The sequence below is a fragment of the Crocodylus siamensis genome, chromosome 3 (genome assembly GCF_052110815.1).
Source record: "Crocodylus siamensis isolate JL-2025a chromosome 3, ASM5211081v1, whole genome shotgun sequence".
In the NCBI taxonomy this organism is placed as follows: domain Eukaryota; kingdom Metazoa; phylum Chordata; order Crocodylia; family Crocodylidae; genus Crocodylus; species Crocodylus siamensis.
Window position 1 is genome coordinate 20,540,341 of NC_143397.1, and position 25,338 is coordinate 20,565,678.

Below are 25,338 nucleotides of genomic sequence, written 5' to 3' on the forward strand. Positions count from 1 at the left end.
ACAGGCAGACCTGGACAGGTTGGACAAATGGGCAGAAAACAACAGAATGAGATTTAACAAGGAGAAATGCAAAGTGCTGCACCTAGGGAGGAAAAATGTCCAGCACACCTACTGCCCAGGAAATGATCTGCTCAGTAGCACGGAAGTGGAAAGGGATCTCGGAGTCCTAGTGGACTCCAAGATGAACATGAGTCGGCAGTGTGATGAAGTCATCAGCAAAGCTAACTGCACTTTATTGTGCCTCAGCAGATACATGACAAACAGAACCAAGGAGGTGATACTTCCCCTCTATCGGGCACTAGTCAGACCACAGTTGGAGTACTGTGTCCAATTTTGGGCACCACACTTTAAGAGGGATGTGGATAACCTGGAGAGGGTCCAGAGAAGGGCCACTCGTATGGTTAAGGGCCTGCAGGCCAAGCCCTACAAGGAGAAACTAAGATGCCTGGACCTCTTCAGCCTCCGCAAGAGAAGGTTGAGAGGTGACCTTGTGGCTGCTTATAAATTCATCATGGGGGGCGCAAAAGGGAATTGGTGAGGCTCTACTCACCAAGGCACCTCTGGGGGGTCACAAGAAGTAATGGCCATAAGCTAGCAGAGAGCAGATTTAAACTGGACATTAGGAGGAACTTCTTCACAGTTAGAGTGGCCAAGGTCTGGAATGGGCTCCCAAGGGAGGTGGTGTTCTCTCTGGCGACCCTGGGGGTCTTCAAGAGGAGGTTGGATGGGCATCTGACTGGGGTCATCTGAACCCAGCACACTTTCCTGCCTATGCAGGGAGTCGGACTCGATGATCTATTGAGGTCCCTTCTGATCCTAACATCTATGTATCTATCATAGAATCATAGAAGTCGGGTCAAAGGGACCTTGTAGATCTTCAAGTCCGACCCCCTGCCTGGGCAGGAGAAAAAACTGGGCTCAAATGACTCCAGCCAGGTAGGCGTCAAGCCTCTCCTTAAAGACCCCCAGGGTAGAAGCCAGCACCATTTCCCTTGGAAGTTGGTTCCAGATCCTAGCCGCCCTGACTGTGAAGTAGTTCTTACGGATGTCTAATCTAAACCTCCTCTCCAACAACTTGTGGCCGTTATTCCTTGTTATGCCAGGGGGCGCTAGGGGAAACAGCGTCTCTCCCAAACCCTTCTGGTCCCCCCCAGTGAGTTTATAGACAGTCACCAGGTCCCCCCTCAGCCTTCTCTTGTGAAGCCTGAACAGGTTCAGGTCCCACAGTCTCTCATTGTAGGGTCTGCCCTGTAGTCCCCGGGTCATTCGGGTGGCCCTCCTCTGCACCCTCTCAATGTTGTCCACATCCTTCCCAAAGTGGGGCGCACAGAACTGGACACAGTACTCCAGCTGTGGCCTGACCAGTGTCGCATAGAGGGGGAGAATCACCTCCTTGGCCCTACTTGAGATGCACCTGTGGATGCACGACAAGGTGCGGTTAGCCCTGCCAACTGTGAGCTTGCATTGTCGGCCCATGTTCATCTTGGAGTCAATAATGACTCCAAGATCCTTTTCTGCCTCCATGTTCTCAAGAAGGGAGTTTCCCATTCTATAGGTGTGCTGCTGGTTTCTACTGCCTAAGTGCAGCATCCTGCACTTGTCAGTATTGAAACGCATCCTGTTTTTATTAGCCCACCCCTGTAACCTCGCCTAGCAGAAGCCGGTGAGTGTGGGGCTTTTTTTTTTTTTTTAAAAGCCGGGATGCTGGGGCCAGGCGAGGCAGCCATTGATGGGATTGGGAGAGCGGGCAGGGGATGGGGCCTGTTCAATTCAGAGTTTCGGCCAATTTAATTTGGGACAGTGATTTGAATCACCGAATCGAATCACTGTCCCCGGAATCAGCCAAATCTGAAGCCAAAATGAATACTACCTGCTTCACACAGGCCTACCGCTTACTCCTTCTTCTCAAGCTGTCCCTTCACAGTCTTAACGCAGCCCTTTCCTCTGAGGTTTTTATACTCCCAGCAGGCTGCTCCCTTGTTACCTGAAGGTTCATAGCAGAATGCCCTGAGCTGCCCCTTCTTTAGGAGCTGGCTGCCCCTACTATACGCTTCCACACCACAAGCCTTATCAAGACACTACAAACTGCATGCAGCAACTCACTTGCCGTCATCCAGCACAGCATCTCCATACTTCCATTCCTCCATGCTCCTATTCCAGTGAAGAAAAATAAACTTCTCTACTTAAGACACACATACCAACTTTGGAGGGCTGATTTTGGGATGGAAAAGTATGTGTAGTATGTGAGTAAATACAGTTTATGTTTTGAATCTACTCTTTCCAAATCAATGTAATTTACAATATTTTATGATATACTTCCATAGGAGTCACTAGTATCTCGCTCCAGGCTGCATTTACCTGAATCTGACCTCTTGTTTGTGTATCATGGCATAAATAAATATCTCCCTGTCCCCCATACATGTTTATAATCACATTTATCTTTATGGACACACAAACACATGTAAAATTAGAGTGAAATCCTGCTCTCACTGAAATCAGCATGAAATTCCCCATTAAATTGAATGGGCCAGTAATTCATTTTTATTTGTTAATTTTTTGTACTCAAAAGTACCCCCCCTCTTTTATTTTGAAGAATAAATGACTGAGATCCAATGTCCTAACTCCAAACATACCAGCATTTGTGCCTCTCATAAAATTTCCCAGTGTGGAAGCACAGAGTTGCAAGTGTCCTGGCATAGAGCTTTGGGTTGCTGGAGACTCCCCAGGTCCTGTGCCTCCATGCCAGGATCCACCTGGGTTTTCCCTGCTCACAGAGACACTCCCCTGGAGATGCTGGTGTAGGGCTCCATAAGCAAAACCCCCCCCAACTTTCCCCAGTTACAAAGAGGTACCCTGAGAGGTACTCTGGGCTTGTCTCTGTAAGTAGAGAAAGCCAGGCAGGTACTCCTGGGGCCCGCTCCTGTGTGGGAATTAGGGCTGTGCAAAATGGACCCTATTCGATTCAGATTCAGCCTGAATTGGGGACAGTGATTTGATTCATTGATTCAGATCACTGTCCCCTATTCATAGATTCATAGATTCATAGATGCTAGGGTCGGAAGGGACCTCAATAGATCATCGAGTCCGACCCCCTGCATAAGCAGGAAAGAGTGCTGGGCCTACATTACCCCAGCTAGATACACATCCAACCTTCTCTTGAATACCCCCAGGGTAGGGGAGAGCACCACCTCCCTTGGGAGCCCGTTCCAGACCTTGGCCACTCGAACTGTGAAGAAGTTCCTCCTAATATCCAATCTAAATCTGCTCTCTTCTAGCTTGTGGCCATTATTTCTTGTAACCCCCGGGGGGGCCTTGGTGAATAAATACTCACCAATTCCCTTCTGTGCCCCCCTGATGAACTTATAGGCAGCCACCAGGTCGCCTCTCAACCTTCTCTTTGCGGAGGCTGAAAAGGTCCAGTTTCTCTAGTCTCTCCTCGTAGGGCTTGGCCTGCAGGCCCTTAACCATACGAGTGGCCCTTCTCTGGACCCTCTCCAGGTTATCCGCATCCTTCGTGAAGTGCGGCGCCCAGAATTGCACGCAGTAGTCCAGCTGCGGTCTGACCAGCGCCCGATAGAGGGGAAGTATCACCTCCTTGGACCTATTTGTCATGCATCTGCTGATGCATGATAAAGTGCCATTGGCTTTTCTGATGGTTTCGTCACACTGCTGACTCATGTTCATCTTGGAGTCCACTAGGACTCCAAGATCCCTTTCCACTTCCGTGCCACCCAGCAGGTCATTTCCTAGGCTGTAGGTGTGCTGGACATTTTTCCTCCCTAGATGCAGCACTTTGCATTTCTCCTTGTTGAACTGCATTCTGTTGTTTTCTGCCCACTTGTCTAACCTGTCCAGGTCTGCTTGCAGCTGCTCCCTGCCCTCCGGCGTGTCCACTTCGCCCCATAGCTTAGTGTCATCTGCAAACTTGGACAGAGTACATTTCACTCCCTCGTCCAAGTCGCTGATGAAGACATTAAAGAGTATTGGTCCAAGGACCGAGCCCTGCGGGACCCCACTGCCCACACCCATCCACCACGACTCTCTGGGTGCGACCCTCCAGCCAATTCTCCACCCACCGGACTGTGAAGTCATCCAAGTCACAGCCCCTTAACTTGTTCACCAGTATGGGGTGGGATACTGTATCAAAGGCCTTCCTGAAGTCCAAGTATACGACATCCACCCCTCCTCCTGCGTCAAGGCGTTTTGTGACCTGGTCATAAAAAGAGACTAGATTGGTCAAGCACGATCTGCCTGCCACGAACCCATGCTGGTTTCCCCTCAGCATAATTTGTCTGAATCCAAATCTGAAGGTTCGATGCTCATTCGGCAAATCAGCGATTTGGACACAGGCACAGCTCTACATACCTCGAGGTAGCAGGCACAGCTTGAGGTAGCAGTCTGTGGTCCTGGGGCACATGGAGCATCCCACAGGAGCACGGGGGGCTCTCCAGCGTGCTCGGCAGCAAACCCGGAAGTGGGCCAGAAGTACTTCTGGTCTACTTCTGGGTCTGCCAGGGAGTGCACTGGGGGAGAGGCCCCCTATGCCCATCTGGCTTGGCGATCAGCCACAGGGGGACCCTGAGCTCTCCTCCAGACCCAGGAGGCACCAAGTCGCCAATCTGGGGGGGTGCAGGCAGGGGCCTCCCATGCACTTCCCGGTGGACCAGGAAGTGGACCGGATGTGCTTCTGGTCCACTTCCAAGTCTGCTGCTGAGCATTCTGGGGAGCCTCCCAAAGCTCCTGTGGGACATTGCATCTGCCCCAGCACCACAGCATTCAGAGCCCCTGCTATCTAGAGGTATATAGAAAAAATACTTAAAGCTGTGTCTGTGTCCAAATCGCTGAATCTGTCCGTATCTCTCCAAATCGATTCGGAGAGATTACAGGGTCCTCTGATTCGATTCAGATTCAGAGATTTAGCCACCGAATCGGGCTGAATCTCTGCCAGATCGAATCGGGGACTGAAGCTTCACACAGCCCTAATAGGAAATCCAAGAGTGAGCAGGGTCAGGCTCCTCAAGCCCCTGGAGCACCTGCCCAGGGTGAGTGGAGATGCTCTGGGTTGCCTGCACTTTCTTGCCACAGAGCAAATAGATGCCTGCTGCAATAAAGCAGCATTATTTTACACTACCATTTGTCATGGCCACTGACATGACATAACAAAGGTTAGGGATGCCATAAAAATGTTTAGGGCACACAAATGCCATCAGGTGATGTCTATTCTACCCCCAGTTTCCCTCTTACTAGCCTGTCTGTTGAGTTGCAGCCTTATATTGGGAACCAGAAAGTGGCTGCCTGTTTTATACAAAATGTTTTCATCACTGATGTCATGCTCTGGAGATATTTTACAGAAAGTAACAAAGTGAACAGTGACAAACAGCAAGGCCCAAAATCAATGAGGACCTGAAGTGTGTCCTTTGAAAGCTGGTGGGTATGTATTGTCTTAGATCAGCCTTGTAAGTACCTATCTGTAAGCGTGTATTCAGACCTCACAACGTTTACAGTAAAATTGTACGATGTTTATTTATAATTGCATTTTACTCAAAGCGACAAAAGTAAGCTCCATAGATGTTACATATGTATTATGTGATATAAAAGATCTTACCCTGAATCTTCAAAAGAACTGTGTGACAGCTCAAGGAAATGGTGTTGACAGGTAATTTTCCTCCGTTTACCAGAAAAAAGAGAGCGCAAAAAAACGGATGTTAAAAAAAAAGGTTTTCCCCTTCCATTTCCTTTGCAGAAGCAAACGTGGGTTGATTCTATTAGGAATCATTCTTCTCCTGGCAACCTCCACTGTGACAGGCCTGTTGTCAGCATTTTTCAGACTTCCTGTCACATCTCCTTCTGATATGAGGTAAGGGTCTTCATCTCTGACTGCTTTGTTGATATAGAAATAAGCCTTAGACTTAAACTAGCTGTTCAGGTAAAAGAGAGGATAGAGGGAAATTCCTAGGTTATTCAAGTCTCCAGTTTTAGGTTAATGCTTTTTTTTTCAGATATGTATTTGAAGATGAGCATGGCCAACGCAACAGATGCTCCTGTTCTCTTTGCCTTGCTCTTCTCCTAACACAGAAGAGCAATCACTGGCTTTGGACGCATGTGCTGAAGCAATCTGCAGCACTACAAAAATAGCGCTATGAGGGTGCACCTACATTCAGAGCCCCCAGGCTGGAGCATTACAAAATCACTGCTAAGGCACATATTGCAGTCAGGGGGCAACAAGGACTGTCCCTTTGCTCCCACCATGCCCAGGGGAGCCTGTCAGCTGGCAGTGTGTGTTGGGCCACAGCCATGCGAACGGCAGCTGTACCTCTCTACACCAGCACCATGAAGGCAGCAAGCACTGGTGCCTGCCACCACGCTGGTGGCAGCGGTGTCCCCCAGTAGAACAGCTCCAGCTCCAGGGCAGTATCCTCTCTGTGAAAGCTACTGCAACGAGCAGGGCCGAAGCTCTGCTCCCTGCAGACTTCACTTTCCTTCCTTCAGAGGAGTGCTGTAGGATGCTTGGGGACCGAGAGATTCCCTGCAGTGATACACAAACTGCCCACATTACTTGTGTTGCTACCCCATGTAACAAGATAGAAAAAGTCTGTTTGAAACAGGATTTTTTTTTGTGGTGGACCTACCATTTTGGTGGCGTTACAGATAGCCTGAATATATGCATGCTAGATTTTTGTAAAGCTATAGGGGAATATATAGCACAACATACATAAGATGTCTAAGGTCACATATGCATTATTTTTCATTATCATGTAGTCATTCAGATTATTGTAAGTCTCTAACAGTTTAGCTGTTTATATTGTCAGTGGTACATTTGCACCCTGAGGGCTTGATCCACAAAAAGTCAGGTATTTAACTGCAATATTTGGTGCTTATGTCCAGCTTGTAGATCTTCAAGAGCTCTACTTAGCTGCTGCCTCATTTTGTGGGCACCTAAGTTTTGGTCAGTAGGACATTTTAATAGTTTCATAGTTTCATAGTTAGTAGGGTCGTAAGGGACCTGAGCGGATCATTGAGTCCGACCCCCTGCCATGGCAGGAAAGAGTACTGGGGTCAAACGACCCCAGCAAGGTGATCATCTAGCCTTGTCTTAAAGACCCCCAGGGTAGGAGCCAGCACCACTTCTCTTGGAAGTTGGTTCCAGATTCTAGCTGCCCTGACCGTGAAGTAGCGCCTCCTGATGTCTAGTCTGAATCTACCCTCTGCCAGCTTGTGACCATTATTTCTAGTCACTCCTGGCGGTGCTTGGGGGAACAGGGACTCCCACAATGCTTGCTGGTCCCCTCTGACTAGTTTGTAACAGGCCACTAGATCCCCCCTCAGCCTTCTCTTGTGGAGGCTGAACAGGGTCAGGTCCCATAGTCTCTCCTCATAGGGCCTGCCCTGCTGCCCCCTGATCAGGTGAATGGCCCTCCTCTGGACCCTCTCCATGCTGTCCCTATCCCTCCTGAAGTGCGGCGCCCAGAACTGGACGCAGTACTCCAGCTGCGGTCTGTCCAGTGCCGCATAGAGGGGGAGGATATCCTCCTTGGACCTGCTTGAGATGCATCTGTGGATGCATGACAAGGTGCAGTTGTCCTTCCTGACCGCATCCCCACACTGCCGGCCCATGTTCATCTTGGCATCAATGATGACTCCAAGATCTTTTTCTGCCTCTGTACTGACAAGAAGGGAGATCCCCAGCCTGTAGGTATGCTGCTGGTTCTTCCTCCACAGGTGCAGCACCTTGCATTTGTCAGTGTTGAATCCCATCCTGTTCTCAGTGTTGAATTCCCATCCTAATGTCTGCTGCTGTGTTCAGTCTAGCAGGCTTGGGACGTGTCATACAAGAGGTAGTCAGAAGGAAGAAGTAGTAATGTTCCTGCTCTCCTACCCAGAAGAGCTTCCATGGGATGTGGAAAACCCAGGTTCAAATCTCTCCTTTACCTGCAGAGACCTGAACTACGTCTCAAGAGCGTGGCCTAAGTACCAGGACCAGCCTATATGATATTCTGGTGTGGAGGTCTCAGTCTCTCCTGTGAAGCTCTTACATTTATCATGAAATGCAGAAGTACTGGGAGAAACAGAGAGTGCACGAATGGGTGTATGTGGATCTATAGCCTGTATGTGGTGGAATTCACCTGAGCAACACGCAAGGCAGCTCAATGTCTGGGGCAGCTACAGGACATGAGCTGCCGTCAGCAGTGGCTTGGCCAGCTGACAGCTGTGGTGACAGCTATTTTTACACCCCTCACAAATAGAGTGGCCATCATAGATGACAGTCCGGTTGCCTCTGCCCTCTATTGATAAGAAACTGAACACCTTTATGTCCTCTATTTTTCTTCAAGAAAAATATCAATAAAGGACAGAGGACAGAGTAGCAGAAAACTGGACTGTCCTCTATAATGGCCACCCTACTCACAAACAGGCTTATGGAGCTGGTGTACAAGTCATCCTCCTCCCCCACCATTATGATGCTCCTGGGGAGGGAGGAGGCCTCAGTTCTGGTCCTATATCCAGGCAGCTTGGGGAGGCTGTGCATGCAAAAGGATGTTGTGGTCATGGGGGATACGAGTTACCTTGACATCAACTGGGAGGAGCAGTCGGCCAGGTCTAGCCACTCACGAAGGTTCCTGACGTACGTACAGGACCTACACCTCATGCAGGAGATACTCGTCCCCACTAGGGAAAACTCCATACTGGATCTGGTGTTAGCCTCTGGGTATGACCTGGTCGGGGATGTGCTAGTACAAGGGAGGCTAGGGGACAGTGATCATGAAATGATCCAGTTTGCTATTCAGAGGAAGGTGGGGAGGGTAACGAGCACAGTGCAAATGCTTGACTTTAGGAAACCCAACTTCAATGTGCTCAGGGCAGTAGCCAGGGAGGCACTCGGAGCCCAGGGGGTAGCTAGTATGGGGGTCCAGGAAAGGTGGTCCTTCCTCAAGGAGGCTATCCTTGGGGCGCAGCAGGACGCAATTTCTCTGCGCAGGAAGGCAGGAAAAGGGTCCAAGAAGGCAGGAAAAGGGCTCAGCTTCATGGCTGAGTGTAGATATCCAGGCTGGCCTGAGGGCAAAGAAAAAAGCATACTGGCAGTGGAAGCAGGGGGCAGGGACAAAGGAGGAGTACACCTCCCTGACCCGAGCTTGTAGGGATTTGGTGAGGGAGGCTAAAGCAGCACTGGAGCTTAGATTAGCTTCTGGGATTAAGGATAACAAAAGTCCTTCTTCAAGTATATAGGTAGCAAGAAGAAGTCTCGGGGTAACACTGGACCCCTACAAGGCAGAGCAGGGCAGTTGGTGACGGACGTGTGAGAGAAGGCAGAACTCTTCAACAAGCTCTTTGCCTTCTTGTTCCTGTCTGCTGACAATGGGGTGCTCTCGGGTGACAGTGTAGAGAGGCCCAGGAAGGATGCGAGTCCCCCGACTGTTATTTCAGACCTAGTTAAGGATTACCTGGAGGGCTTAGATGTGTCCAAGTCGGCGGGCCCGGATGACCTTCATCCGCGGGTGCTGAGGGAATTGGCTGGTGTCATTGTGGAGCCATTGGCACAGCTGTTTGAGGACTCCTGGTGCTCGGGCCAAGTCCCTGAGGACTGGAAAAAGGCCAATGTGGTCCCTATATTCAAGAAGGGGAGGAAGGAAGAGCCCGGCAACTGCAGGCCAGTCAGCCTCACGTCTATCCTGGGGAAGGTCTTTGAGAAAATTATCAAGGGCCACATTTGTGAGAGCCCTGCAGGTGAAGTGATGTTGAGGGGTAACTAACGTGGGTTCGTGCCAGGCCGATCCTGCCTGACTGACCTGGTCTCTTTCTATGACCAGGAAACAAAGAGCTTAGATGGGAAGGAGGAAGTCGATGTCATCTTCTTGGACTTCCAGAAGGCCTTCGACACAGTGTCCCACCCAATTCTGGTGGGCAAGCTGAGGGACTGCAGCACTGACAAATGCAGTCACACGGGTGACAAACTGGCTCCAGGGGTGAACCTGGAGGGTGGTGGTGGACGGGCTGATGTCGACGTGGGAGGGTGTGGGCAGTGGAGTCCCCCAGGGTTCGGTCCTGGGGCCGGTGCTGTTCAATATCCTCATTAGCGACCTGGACGAGGGGTTGGAGACCACCCTGTTCAAGTTCACTGATGACACCAAGCTGTGGGGTAAAGTGAATACACCGGCAGGCAGGGACCGCATCCAGGCAGACCCGGATAGGTTAGAGAAGTGGGTGGATCTGAACAGGATGCGGTTCAGCTAGGACAAGTGCAGGGTGCTGCACCTGGGGAGAGGGAACCAGCATTATGGTTACAGGTTAGGGGCTGACCCTCTTGGCAGCACAGAGGCAGAGAGGGATCTTGGAGTCAGGATTGACTCCAGGATGAACATGAGTCGCCAATACAACAAAGCAATAGGCAGAACCAACCGCACCCTGTCCTGCATCACCAGGGGCCTCACTAACAGGTCCAGAGAGGTCTTGCTCGCCCTCTATGCGGCGCTGGTCAGGCCACAGCTGGAGTACTGTGTCCAGTTCAGGGCGCCGCACTTCGAGAAGGACGTGGAGGACCTGGAGAGGGTCCAGAGGAGGCCACTCGTATGGTTGGGGGACTCCGTGGCCAGCCCTATGCAGAGAGGCTGAGGGACCTGAATCTCTTCAGTCTCCGCAAGAGGAGACTGAGGGGGGATCTTGTGGCTGCCTACAACCTAATCAGGGGCCAGCAGCAGGGATTCAGGGAAAGTCTGTTCACCAGGGCCCCCCTTGGAGTCACCAGGAACAATGGCCACAAGCTGAGGGAGGAGAGGTTTAGGTTGGATATTAGGAAGAACTGCTTCACTGTAAGGGTGGCCAGAGCCTGGAATAGGCTTCCCAGAGAGGTGGTGCTCTCATCTTCCCTGGAGATCTTCAAGAGGAGACTGGATAGGCACCTGGCTGAGGTCTTATGACCCCTGCCACCCCCAGTGCTCCTTCCTCCCACGGCAGGGGGTTGGACTCGATGATCTGTCAAGGTCCCTTCTGACTCACTGATTCTATGATTCTGTGACAGCCACTGGATGCTTAATTCTTTTATACAAAAGCATCCATAGTACCCTATAGCTTACCTTCTCCCGAGAAGTGAATTCAGGTCCTGCCTAAGAGAGGTGGCAACTGAACCTGGGTCTCTCACTCCTTAGGTGAGCCATGGAGATGCATCTTTTTAGTTACAGTTTAAATCTGAATGAATGGATGAACTTAATAAAAGTAGTAATTACCCAAAGCAGTCTAAGCCAAGGGGTACTCAGGCTTGAACCCACTGATCTTCTTTAATAAGCTGTTTTTTTCTAAAAAATGCATATTTTATAAAAGGAAAATCATTTTGTATGTGATTTCATTGTGGAAGATATGTTTATGACATGCAAACTCGAATAAGAGAACTGTACTGGCAGTCGTATACACTCAAACTCACAGATGAGCGCCCCCAAGGAAGGGATATAATTGGCTTAAAAATCATGAGTTATTTAAAAAAAAGGGTTACTTTCATTATGCCCTCCACCATTTGAGTTTTTAAAATCACTTGGTTATATTTCCAGCTATGAGGACTAGAAACTCACTTTTTTATTTAGAAAAGCTAAGATTCTTACCCAATTGCATGTCTCCTAATGGTGGGGAATTTACAACACCAAATATCATAAAATTCATGATAAAATGTCACTGGGAAAAGAAGAAGGATATAAAAGTATGACAAGAGGCAAAGGGAAAAAGAAGTAAAACAGTATTTGTATAAGATGAATGTATTTTTCATTTTCTAATTTCTGGTGGGGGGGACCAAAAAATCTTTTTAAAAATTAACATTCTCAATTTGGGAGGAAAACCTATTATTATTTATTTTTTAAACTTGCCCAATTCTATGCTCAACTACTCACTAGCATCAGTGTTGAGGTCACTGCTATATTTTGTTCATGATGGTGTTTTCTAATGAGAAAATGCAATTGTGGGAGTGAAAAATAGGAAATAAGAAAAGTATCTAGGAGACCTTTGCAGAGCTGTGTTGTCTCTCTTGCTGAGAAGAGCAACAGGTTGAAAACATTTGCTTTTGGTTTCTAAAGCAAGCAAACAGCACTCTGAGCACGCACTGGTGAGTGGGAGGATGGCATTGTTTGTAGTCACGCTTGGAGTAGAAAGCTGACGTAAGGATACATGCATGAGAATTGCCCTGGTCATGTACCCATGCACCCATTACCGTTCACTCAGAACTCGAGCATGATCGTTTTGTCCTTTCTTTTAGGGAAAAGGCCACCATGATGTATTTTACAGAATACTATACAAAGCCTTACTGTCGATATGGTCCATTTCTAGTTGGTATCCTTCTGGGCCTTTTCATGTATCGCCAGCAGGCACAGATCCTAAAAAGCAAGGTACGCCGGTGCTATCTCTGAACAGAAGATAAAACCTGATGTTGATATGGGGGTTTCCTCTAATGTTTCCAAGAACTGGTATGACATTTCTGGAGCACAGAGGTAATTAGCTGAATGCAAAGGGGAATGCTAATTCAGGCACTGGTTCAGGAAGAAGCTTAAACATGTCTAATGTTCTACTTCAGTAATATTTCTCGTTAGACATGCTAAATCACCTCCTAAATAGGTGGTTGTGTTCTGCAATCCGTGTGGATTCTCTCTGGAGAGAGAATTGTAGACTTGCTGGATCCAGCCACTCGTAGGCCAGAATATGTCTAGAGTGAGGAGCACCGTGTTTGGCAGCTCAGCCAAATAACAGTAAGGGGCAAATTTCAGCCCCTATACGATAATGATACCAATACCTCGTACGAAGTAACTTGGGACCAGATCTTTAAAACTTTGTAGGTGTTTAACTCTCATTGATTTCAACAGATTCTTAAAGTATCAGCCTTTGTGAATATTAATTTTATTTACTTTGAAGTTAGGGGAGATCCAAAGTGGGTGGGTGGCACAGCTGCAGTCTGCCTTTGGACGTGTGCTGCACATTAGCGCAGAGCCTGGCCAGAGCCCCTGCTTTCGCACAGCTCCAGAAGCAAGGGGCTCAGTGCTGTCACTGCCACTCATGCCCCTCTTTTCTCCTGTGGCTGAATTCAGTGGGAAGGGACGAGAATAGTGAAAAGCAGCAGCACTGGCTGCCTGGGCCAGATTTGGCCCCAGTCAGCTGTCTAGACTTGGGTGGACCTGGAATCTGTTTGATTTTGTAGTACAAATAACCAAATACAAAGCAGACCTTTTAAAAGAGTCAGGTACTTGATTTCCACTCTTTTTATATTGCCAAGGCATGCCAAGGTGCATCACCAGACATTTCTTCAGATCAAACTAGTTGTTGTTACCTGTCTCAAAGGAACAACAACTCAGTTGCCTTTTCACAGATATTCACAACTACACTTTCCTAAAAACCTAACTCTCATAACTCTCATAAGCTGTTTTGGCTCTGATCATTTTAAAATCAGTGATCAGATTAAGCAGTGGGACAAATTTGCTGTATCCTTTTTGAAGTAAAGTGGTTATAAATATCCTGCTGCCATCCCATGTGAGGTAAATTAGTGCCATTTTCATACAAGAGCTGAACTTACCACTTAATATTACATGGATGAGCTGCTAGATAGACTGAACTGCTCGCTCCAGACATACTCTGGCAAAAGTCCCACTAAAACGTGAAGGTTTTGTCCAAACATGTGGGAAAACCATGAGTAATCATCATGCATACCAAAAAATGAACTGCATTTCCATCAGGTGGCAAAGGATTAGACGTTCTACCATAAGGACAGAGCCGGATAATGAAACAAGGATGGAATGAATCAGACAATAGTCTATGAAGAAAGGAAGAAGACAATGTAATAAGCAAGACTGAGCAGGAAATTGCTTTAATAAATAATTCTATTGGGATGAATTAATGACGAAGCATGTCTTCCTGCCATATGTCTTAGGTACTTGTGTGCCAAGGAGGGCTTCACACACAGGGGACTTGAGCAATTCCCTGTAATTTTAAATATTCTCAATTTCAGAACAGCATGTACAATGCCATTGGCTGTGCTTGAATGAAACTTCACTTTGAAGTGTTCCCTCTTGAGTTTCTAGAGCGGCAGCAGCCTTCACCTGACAAGGAGGCTGACACCTGCTTCTGTAAGCTAATTAATCTTAAAGGAAAAGATGAAGTCAACTGTTAACTAGGAAAGCAAAAGGGGTGGGGGAGGAGAGAGAGAGCAAGAGAGAGTGAGCAAAGGATCAAATGATATGATAGTGGGCACCGGGACAAAGATGAGACTTGTAGCCAATGGAAAGAAAGGTAGCAGGATTAACAAGACAAAACCAAAGGCAGAAAGCACTGAACTGAGTTAGTGTGGAGTGCTTAGATGGGGAGGAAGAGTCAGCCCAGAGTTACCAAGAGAATCCATTAAGACTGCTTGTTCAAATCATGCTGTTCTCCATCTCTACAGGTGCATGCCTCTCTTGGGTGGCTTTGTGCAATGCTTGTCATGCTAGCAGTAGTTTCTCTGGCATATGCTCTAGAAGACTCCTTTAACTCGTACTCTCCTGCTGCTGCAATTTATCAAGCGCTTCACCGAACAGTGTGGGCTGTGGCAGTCGGTTGGATCATTTTTGCATGTCAAGAAGGTTATGGAGGTACCTCACAGCTACTGAATAGATTCATTTGTAAATCCCATTATTTTAAAATTGACTGACCTGCAGACACCTATGTTGCAGTTACTAATGTGTTTTGTGACTGCATTACATGGCCAGAACCTCAGTGGGAGATTGGGGGCACCTAGCAAAATTTAGGATGAGGAATAAGAGGAAGCAACAGTCTGGGTCTGTCCCAAACTTGGCACATCTGGAAGGGAAGACATAGACCAACATAAGATTAGCAAACTCAGTCTGGAGCAGTGTGCTCCAAGCCTTGTTATACGCCAGCTCACAGCCTCTTCTGCATCCTAGGCTGAGGGAAGGAAAGTGGATGGTAGTTATGTGGTTTGCCTGACTCAGCTTGACATGACTTCTGTGCTTCTGACATGGCACAAGTTTTGGTCTTATGATTCTATAATTATATAAATATATATATTTTTGCATAGTCCCAACCATCCTAACACTACCAAGAGATTGGGAACCAGCTCTGGGCATTCCCAAGTGAAATTCCAATACATTATCTTCTGGAGCAGCAGCAGCATCTCACCAAGATCCAGTGACTTATGCCCATCAAGGAGCATAAGTACACACACCCCTTGCCAAAATCAGTAGGAAACTATCTGGCTCAGCTGCTGTTGGGGTATGTTTCAGAGATCCTGGTTTTCTCTGATAAAAAAAAATCCAAAATTCTCTGATTAAAAAACCCAAAATCTGTATTTTTCCATGATTAAGTTGAAGCGCCACTATATATATATAGGTATCAGTAGAACACAATGTTTTATTGATATATTATCATTTTAAAGTAATTTGGAAGCCTACCAGTGCCTCTACCTTTATAATAAAATAAATTCTAAATACCTGTATATTTTGGCATTTGATTTTAGGTTTTTTTATCATGGAAAATCAGAGCTCCCCCTGTCTCCTTTGCTCTCTAGGACATGGGTCCAGCTGCAGGTGTCCCCCTGCACTGCTTTGTGGTGCTGAGCAGCCCTGATATGCTGGTGCGCCTCACTCCCAAACTACAGCCCCCCAAACCCTGCTAGCATGAACTATACCCCCCTGCCCTGCCACCACCAGCTCTGCCACCATGACCTGCAGGCACGCCTTAGGCCTTAGGCATGGGCAGCAAGGGCAACTGCCCATGGCATCCGCGTGGTGGGGAGGAGCCATGGCACCCTAGGGCATTGTCGTGCCTCATCTCATGAAGGGGTAGAAGAGGAGGCAGCAAGCTGAGGATGCCCTTATTCCAACGCATAGTCCCCCAGCCCTGCCAGAGGGGGCCCCAGGTTCCAGTCCCCTGGTGTGTGGAGCAGTGTGTGGGTATGTGGGGCAGGGAGGTATGGGGCAGGGCGGGTGTGGAGTTTTCTGGAGCTTGATCCCCTATCCTGATGGTGCAGGGCTTGTCCAATATCACCAGAGCTTAGCTCCTGGTGGCCCAGACTGGCCCCATGCCATCAAGACCAAACACCAAGTTCTAGTGTGCCCAGACCACCCCTGTGCCATCAGAGGGAGGGCGGGGAATGGCATGAGTGCTGGTCTAAACCATCAGGGGCCAAGCTCTGGTGACCCTGAACTGGCCCTACACTGTCGGACATGCCTATTGGCCATGCATCAGGAGGGAATGGGAGGGACATGTGCCCCTCCAGATTTTTGTGGGGTGCAGAGCATGGGGCTTTAGCCTGGCCATACTGGCAGACTCAGTGCTGCTGGCACCGGGATCCTTGCACCACCACTCCCATTACCCACTCTTCTGCCGTGTGGGCAGGAGACACCTCACCTTGGCAGCTATGGCAGCATAGCTGGCTCAGGGCTCCCGGTGGTGAGTGTCCCTGCCCCACTCTGCCCTCCTGCACTTGGTCCTGCCTGGTGGGCCATGGAGGCAGCTCCTGCTTGGTGCTGGTCTTCTCCCACTACCACCAGGGGCCCTGCACCACCGCCACTGTTGCTACTGCCTCTGCGAGTCCTGCGCCACCACTGCTGCCACTACTGCCGGGCAGGCAGTTGGCGCCTCACCTTGGTGGTCATGATGGCATGGCTGGTGTGGAGCTCCCAGGAGCAGTGGCAGCAGCACTGAGTTTCTCAGCCCTTCTCTGCCATCCTGTGCCAGCTCCTGCCCACTGGGAGGCAGAGGCAGCTCCTGCCCAGCGCCAGTCCAGCCAGGCTGCAGCCCCATGTCCAATGCCCTGCTTTCAGCACAGAAATTGGTGATGGGCATACCAGGACCATGCCCGGATGGTTCCCAAGCCCTAGCCCTCCAAACCACGGACCCTCGCCTCACCCCTCAACCACACGTCCCATAGACTTACCTGTGTCCAGCTGCCAGGGCTGCTCCCACCATTCTGCCTGGCTGTATTGAGGCCATGTGTGCATGCATGTGCACATACATGTGGCACCCCCTGCCTCCAGTTGCCCTCTCCCCACTCACCCCAGCTCCAAGCAGCTCCTTGCAGGCTAGAACTCTGCCAGCCTGCAAAGGGAACCCCCCCCCCCCATTTCCCATTTCAAAGGAGAAAATCCAGGTTTGTGTCCTTTAAAGGAGAAAAATTATGTTTTTCCATATTCTTCCCTTTTTTCCATGGGAAGCAGAAAACCCCGATCCTTGGTTATGACAGATAATGGGGTAAAAAAGAGAGAGTAAGAGTGGCAGTAGGGCCGGAGTGATAGAAAGGGGTGTGTATAGAAGAGAGTGGAAGACAGTGTGGGTCAGATTGTCTATTAGTTTAAGTGACTCATGGGTTTAAATTGCAATGAGAATATTAGGATTTTTTTCTAGATACAAGCATGGCTAAACAGTGGGGCAGATTACTTAGAAACATCGGGGGAATCTGCCATTTAAAGTGTTTAAGTTAGACTAACATTTGTCTGGGATGGGATAGATGGGGATAATCCTGCCTTAAGTGATAGGTTAGACTAGATGACCTTGTGAGGTCCTTCCCATCCTACAATTCTGTGGTTAGCTTAGTTGTATTTAGACCAGCTGAAGATTTGTCCCAATGTGTTTGCTTCAAATCATTTTGTATTCTTACAACTGGAGTGCAGGCGTACAGGAGCTGTTCCTGTCATTGTAAGCAGGAATCTGGATGTAGCAGCAGAATTAGAGAAGAACAGTAAATCTAGTGCAAAAGTTTATGAACTATGTTTTGCAGAAGCATATTGCTTCTGCAAGGGATATGAGGTGATTGGTTGCAAAACACCAACACTACTGCAACTTGAGTGGTGTAAAATGCTAACATTAACAAATGGCATCTGAGCATAGGCCACAAAAGAGTTTAGGGAACCCACAGTGAAACAACTGTATGTGCCAAAGGCATACATTTCAGAGCAATGGAAAAAGAGAGGTGTCTTTAAAAAAAAGTAGAATTTGCAGAATGTAATAAGTATAGGAAAACAAATACATTAAAATGGTAGGGTCCTCGATTCCTTTCACACCCATGTTACTCTTCTTTCCCTGGTGAATCCTTTTGAAGCAGTTTGTGGTGTATTTCATCCCCTGCATACAGACTTCCCTAGCTGGAGACCTTATCCCAGCCTAGCTCTTCACTCAGGCCAAACTTGGAGAATATGCAAGTAATGACACAAGAAAACAGAGCTTTACAAACTCTGGTAAATATTTTGGGCCCACCTGCAAACCTAGCTAAGACATCCACCTTCAGTAGGTACCAGGTCTAGTTCAAGGCTCGGGTTTTAGCTGTTTCTATTGTAGCTGTGTCTAAACAAACAGAGCGATCAGAGATTTTAAGTGGCATTTGGATGATGCTTTGGTTTGTGCTATGGATCAGTTCTATTCATTTCTAGGCCCCAGTTCAGCAAAGCACTTCAGCTTTTGCTTTACTCCATTTCTACTAGGGCTGTGTGACGCTTCAGGTGCTGATTCAGTTTGGAGGAAATTTGGCCTGATTCAGCGGCCAAATCTCCAAATCCGAATCGAATCAAGAGGCCAAAAGAAAGGTCTGAATCAATTCGAGACTCTCCAGATCGATTCAGTCCCCGCTTGCTGTTGCAGGGAGCTGGATCTGGACTCTTTGTTGGTAAGTAGGAGGCAGGGGGCAAGGGCTGGCGGAGGGGGAAGAGGATCATGGCGTCCTGCCATGCTCCATCCCCTGCCATGCCCCATCCCCTTCCTGCTCCCCCAGTGCCCCCAAGTGCCCCCGACCCCCGCCTGCTCTCCCAGCCCCCACCCCCCATGGCTGCCCCGCCCAGCTCCAGTTCCTTGCTCTTTAAAAAAAAAAGCCCCCACTCATCAGCTGCTGCCAGATGGAGGGTGGGGGACAATCCCTTCTGCCCCTCACTGCCCCATGCTGTGTGGGGTGCTCTACCACAAGCCCCCATCTCACGCTTGCTCTCCTAGCCTCTACACATGGTTGCCCCACCTGGCCCCAGCTCCTGGTTCTTTAAAAAAAACCCAAAAAGCCCCCACTCATCAGCTGCTGCAGTGGCTATCAGGGTTTCTGGAGGCTCATGGCAGAGCCCCCCATGCAGCGTGGGCCAGTGGGGGGCAGTGGAAATTGGGCAGGAGCTGCTGGGGCTTTTTTTGTTGTTGTTGTTAAATCAGCTGGGAGCTGGGGCGGGCAGGGCAGCCATTGCCAGGGCTGGGAAAGTGGTGAGGGATGGGCCTGGGTCTGATTTGGAGATTCGGCCGATTCAACAACACATGAATCACCGAATCAGATTCGGCTGGATTGATTCGGGACAGTGATTCAAATCACCAAATCAAATCACTGTACCCCGAATTGGCCAAATCTGAATCTGAAGCAAATACTAGCCACTTCACACAGGCCTAATTTCTACCCAGCAAAGCATGCAAGTGCCTGCTGAAGTCCCAGTGTAGTCATCCAGTTTTCAGAACGTGCTCAAAGTCAAGCATATGTTTAAGGGCTTTGCTGGTTTTGAATTATATTTTATATTGCTTTTTATCAATGTTATGATGGGGACTCATGGAACATAGAGAAAAAACATATGAAATAAAAAATATAGCCAGATTTGTTGCTGCATTTCATCCGTGAACCCCCACTGACTTTAGACAGTTTGCTGGGCTGTACATCTGTAGAATTTAGACCACAAATGCCTTAACCCAACTTTCAGAAATGTGTATTAAAGTATATTGAAAATGAGATCCGCAGTAACATTTGAAACAACCTACAGAGAGCATAATGCTGAAATGAAAATATGTGTTACCTTCATGTTGTTTTGTTGGTTAAGTTTCATTCATCCTATCTCTTCATTACCTTGAAAATTAACATCTGCTTTATCCTCACCATATTAATATATGCAGCTTTGGTCTAGCTCCTACAGATGTTTTAATTTCAAGGCTCAAAGAAATAATAAAACAGATGCATATTTTTAAAGAATGTCCCAGAAGGTATTGAGTGAAACAGATATTTGGTTTATTGCCAACAGGTTTAGTTAACTGGGTACTTTCATTGGACGTTTGGGCACTACCAGCTAAAATTAGTTACGCTTGCTATTTGGTGCATCCCATGTTAATCATACTTTATAATGGACTTCAAGAAACTCTTATGCACTACTCAGACATAAACATGGTGAGTGGGTTTATATGCTTTTCTGGAGATATAACAATCCAGTTTTTTCTGTCATGAAACATGATCATGCAACATTTATTGCTATCATTTGTGTTTTGATTAAGACTTTGTGCTTTCACTGAATATTACATCACCAACAAGAGGATTATAAATTTTTAGTGCTAATCATGACAGTGTGGTCTATAGGCTGAAAGCTACCCTAACTTGTTTAACAGATAAGGCTAGGTTTTCTCCCATAGCCAGTTTAATAGCACTAATGTCACGTGTGAATAGTTACATGTGTATTACAAAGGTGTAGGAGAAGAACCAAGTCCAATGTGGTTTTTGTATTGATATAGCCATTTTATTCTTAGATTTTTAGTAACTAGGGGACCACTGATGTTTTGTCACTGGTTTGACACCTCCTCTGCCTCATAAACTGATAATCCTCATAAAAAGATAGAGAGATAAAGATTCAGTTGTGAACCCACACGCACATACTTCTGACTAATCCTCTGCTTTTCCCTGTGTAGTTCTATCTGTTTCTGGGACACTGCCTGACAACGTTCATCACTGGTTTGGTGCTGACTGTGCTGGTTGAGAAGCCATTTGAAAACCTAAAGCAGTCTCTTGCTTGCAAACTGCAAAGAACAGTCTGGCTGTAAAAGGGAAACAGGTCTGTGAAGCTGCCATCCACCCTTCTTCAGATCCCTCCTTAAGACTCACTTGTATCTGTGGCAAGTTGTGACCAGTGATACTGATCTCCCTTAGCAAACCAAGCAACTAGTGGACTCCTGTTCTGACAGGGGTGTTTCAGAAAGGAACAGCAACTTCAAAATAAAACTATGTTGTGGGCAGTGATCGCTTATAGGGCCACATCGCTTCTCTATGTAGTTGTAAATGATGGGTGTATTCAACGGTGCTACCATCAGTGTTCCCTGCTGCTGTGTAGTTTCCCATTCACTGCCAACAAAATGGTTTTATTTCAAAATTCCTGTTGCTTTTCGGAACACCTCCTGCAATCTGTGTGCCCACTCAGCCTGTGCAAAAACAAATCCATATTATTCTTCCCCAAAAACCAATTGTTTGCTTCTTCCATTTCTTGCATCTTGCCAGGTGCATCTACACATGCCCCTAACTACGCAGTTGGTATTGCACAGTCATTTAGTACTAAGTACTAAATTTAGTGAGTCCTAAATGACTACGCAGTACCCACTGGTACTGCACAGTTCTGGCAGCACACAGGTCATTTTTTTACCCTACTGCGCAGTGGCAATGAGCGACTGCGCAGTAGTGGCGGCATCACTGTTAGCACCTGCTGGTGCTGCATCACCATAGCAATGAGCAACATCACCACTGCTCATCACTAGAGATGCACCCACCTTTAGCTAAAGCTCATCACCTCTGTGGGACAGCCTCTGCCTGGTTGGCATGTCAGCTCAGCAACTCACACAGCAGGTCCTGATGTGGTTATTATATAGTGACAAATAAGAATAAAGGTGAATGGCCTTTGGAGTTAGAATTGCTACTCCTCCATTATTGTTCCACAACCTTAGTCTGTGTTATTCCAGGCCCAGAAGTGAGTTCTGTGCTCCTTTGGGAGGAGGGAAATCTTCCGTCTCCAGCAAACAGTGTTACCAACTTGGTGACTTTTCAGTAGATTTAGCTACTTTGTTCCTAATGACAAAATTTAGTTATTAAGGATCCAGGATCAGTTGTGTGTGTGGTTAATTGTCTAGTGGCATTTTTTGACTTTAGATGATCTTCCTAGGAACATGTAATGACTTTCTGAGGTGTGCATGGTGAATTTCTGCTTTGAGGATTTGCTGGCATTGCTCTTCAGGGACATAAAGTTCCCACTTTAATCCTTGAGCTCATGATGTATCGAACTTTAAGGTAGAGAACACCTGTCAGTTTCCCAGGACTGACTCTCCATCATTAAGAATGAATTGAGTAAGCAGGGGCTTTCCACAACTGAGAAGAGGATGAAACATTTTCCTGTTGGGTTGGTTTATTTTTCATGGGAGATGCTTGAAGTTGTTCAGGCCTGGGAATAGTAGAATAGGCTACATAATAGATTAACAGGCAGAGGGCAAGTGAGGTGGTCAGAAGTGCATGACTAATTCCTTTCCATGTTTCCATAATTTATCATATGGTCTCTCCACCTCTTCTCTCTGACTCTGCCCAGGAAAGCAGGGAAAGCCCTTAATTTCCCAGTAGGCACAAGGAAGACCAAGTAGAAGACCCCCCGTGAATAACTAGAGGGGTAAAGAAGCCTCCTGTCCAGCACCTCAAAAGAAGAGACAGCCAAAAACAGAGTCTGGGAACCTGACAGTGCCCCGAGAGGGCAGAACTGAACTACTCTTTTCTTCAGTTCTCTGCCATCCCCAATAGTTAAGAGGAGCAATAGTCAAACTCTGGCCCCGTGAGCTGATGATGGTTTCTAGGGGAGCCATCATGGTTCAGGGGAAGTGTCACCATAAGTCCATTTTCCTACTTCTTCTGTGACATTGTCCCTATGGAAATCTGGAAGCAACAAAACACATTTCAAATATAAGTAGCTCCATGAGTGCTTGGCGTTGCAAATTCTTGCTCTGATATTTCAGCTGAATTTCAGCAGGTACAAGGATACGCTTCCTGTAAATATGCTCCAACTTTGTATATGTTGTAAACTGTGTATTAGGAGGGTTTGAGCAGGCGTATTAAAGTGCTCCTTTGAGCTGTTATGTGCACATTATTGACTTGTTTGATTTATACAGCTGCTGATTTATTTTCCCTGGGATATTAACAATACATTGCAGCATGTTAAAGAACAAACAAACCGGTGTTTAGATAAATACAGAAGCACTACTTCATCAAACCTCAAAAGCTTTTCTATTAAGGATTTTGGAAGCCCCACTGGTAACCTGTATCCATGGGTTCTTTACAAGTCAAAAACTTATATTTTCACCTATCCAAACCACCAGACCAATATCTTGAAAGACACTGCAGTGACTGAAGCTCTGTTGTTGTTTTTGCAATGCAGTATTGATTAACAGTCCGTGATTGAGTCAGGCCATATTTTGTGACTGTGCTGTACCACATTGCATGTCCCAGCCTTGACAGCAGAATTGACGTGCCACTGAATGCCCATTCTTGATCCCTTCTAGTTGCTACCTTTTTGTTATTTTTTGTCCACTGAGGAAGGGTCCAAATTATGGTCTAGACCCATGGACTGACCCAGGATTTACTAAAGGGGGAGCATAGCACACAGCTCCTCAGACCATGAGAGAATGAGGGCAAGGTGTGGCTGGAGCTCCCAAGCTGGTGGGGGATACTGGGATCTGGCGGGGAATAGGCACATGAAGATAGAGACTCCCCCCAACACATTGCTGTCCTCAGCTAACCCAAGCATGGGAGTAGTCCTAGAGCTACTCCTACTCCACTCCAGTTGGGGGCTGTGGGGGGAGCTATGTGGGTACCATACGCAGCCAGGGACAATGATGGGGTGCACATGTTCCTTCTTCCAGTACCCACTCCCTGCCCATTCATCCTCAACAGATGTCCCCTGCTGGGCAGAAGTAGGTGCTAGAAGGAGGAACCTGCATGTGGCCACTGCTTTTCCCGCCCAAGCCCAACTGTCCATGCAGGTTCTCCTTGCAGCCCATGTCTGGAGCGGGGCAGGATTTGCTCTGGGGCTGTCTCTCATGCATGCATCAGCTGGAGACAGCAACAGCGGTAGGCAGATTCCTCCTTCGAGCCCCTACTCCTGGCCAGCAGGGAACAAAGGATGGGCATAGGGGTGGCAGGTTGGAGCAGGTATAGGAAGAGAAATCTGCCCACTGCCATTGCTGTCCCCTGTGGAGTCTGAAACCCTGAACCTCCCCACCCTGGCACCCTGGATCTGCCCCTGTCTAGACCCTTCAGTCTGCCTAAGCTGGGTTTACTGCAGAACTGGAGTCAAGGTGGGTCTGGCACCAGATGGGGAACTGATCTGAGCCCCTGAAAAAGTTAGAGTCCTTTATGTTGTGCGATAATAGCCACACAGGACCATTCCAGCAGCTAAGCATCATGAGACCTCTGCTCCCTTTCCTTTAACATACCTCGTAAACTAGGGTAATTTTGGGTAACAGTGGGCTTATGTAGATGTTCACTCATGTGCCTTAGTTATTGTGCATTTAGTTTAATACTTACTTAATGAAGTTCTAACTAAATGTGCAGTAATTAGAGTTACTGCGCCATAGTGTTGGTGCATAGTTACTTTGTGATGTTTACTGTGCATTAGCCTAATAACACTGCACAGTAGGCTATGGAAACAGTTTTTAACCGCCATGCTACTGCTCAGTGTTATTAGGCTAATGCGCAGTAAGCATCTCATGTAGAAGTGCCCAGCATAGAGTTGCTACAACTGCATCATATCGACCTTACTCCAATGCATTTGCAATAGAAAGCAGTCATAGCAGATCTAACGTGCTGATCTTGTCTTTCATCTGGCTTTTTTCTGCCCTAAATCCCCGGTGAAAAGGAATCTATCTGAGTCTGTTCAATTAAAAAAGATCAGGTATTATGAAGAAGTGAATCAGGCCCTATTGTTTGGATAGCTGGCCTCAAATAAATGTATGTATATGACAGACCTTGGAAGTGTCAGAGACTGTCCCTTTGCACAACTTACCCCATGCTTTATGCTGCATGACAGTAACCCCCATCCCAGCAGCTGACTATTGCCAGGGCCCTGCTCTTTCCTTTAACATACCTTCAAAGCTGGAGTTGTGTCAGGTAGTAGCACAGAGTTGCTATAGAGCTAGTTCATGTATTGTATTTATTCATTTATTGCAGCACCTGAATTTTGCTGGTGCTGTTGATTTGAATTGCCTGAGTCCACAAAACTGAGCAGGAAATCACATGGAAAAATCTTTCTCTTGAGATTTTCAGCACACTCTGCTCCACTGATGGCTACAAAATGCCAGTGAAATACAGGCGGCCACAGAAAGGGAAAACCAAAAAAATGTGATTCGGTTCTAAACATGGGCAGAGGGTCTCGAGTTCAGAGCTGCAATTTTCTCTCATCTGTAATTAGCAGTCTCTTGGATGACTTGTTGTTTCCATGTAGCTCTCAGCTGCTTCTCCAAATTTCATCCCGTCTGAACTGCGGTTCTACCTCTCCTGGCCTCTTACGAGAGCAAAACTGAGATAGAAACCAGGTGGAACTATGGGTCAGACTCTCCTCACACTTTTGGATGCTCTATTAAGATGCA

At 47.5% G+C, this 25,338-nt stretch overlaps 1 protein-coding gene across 1 annotated transcript in view; it reads left to right on the forward strand.

Moving 5' to 3' along the window:
* The window catches only part of LOC149868048 (O-acyltransferase like protein-like), a 50,134-nt gene extending 27,311 nt beyond the window's left edge, over positions 1-22,823 (forward strand). The window contains exons 12-17 of the mRNA XM_090037885.1: positions 5,744-5,857; positions 12,230-12,359; positions 14,399-14,585; positions 19,983-20,125; positions 20,638-20,780; positions 22,293-22,823. Of these exons, the coding sequence (XP_089894011.1) occupies positions 5,744-5,857; positions 12,230-12,359; positions 14,399-14,585; positions 19,983-20,125; positions 20,638-20,769 (706 nt within the window). The 3' untranslated portion in view covers positions 20,770-20,780; positions 22,293-22,823. The remainder of the gene's footprint in view (positions 1-5,743; positions 5,858-12,229; positions 12,360-14,398; positions 14,586-19,982; positions 20,126-20,637; positions 20,781-22,292) is intronic.
* The last annotated feature ends 2,515 nt before the right edge of the window (positions 22,824-25,338 follow it).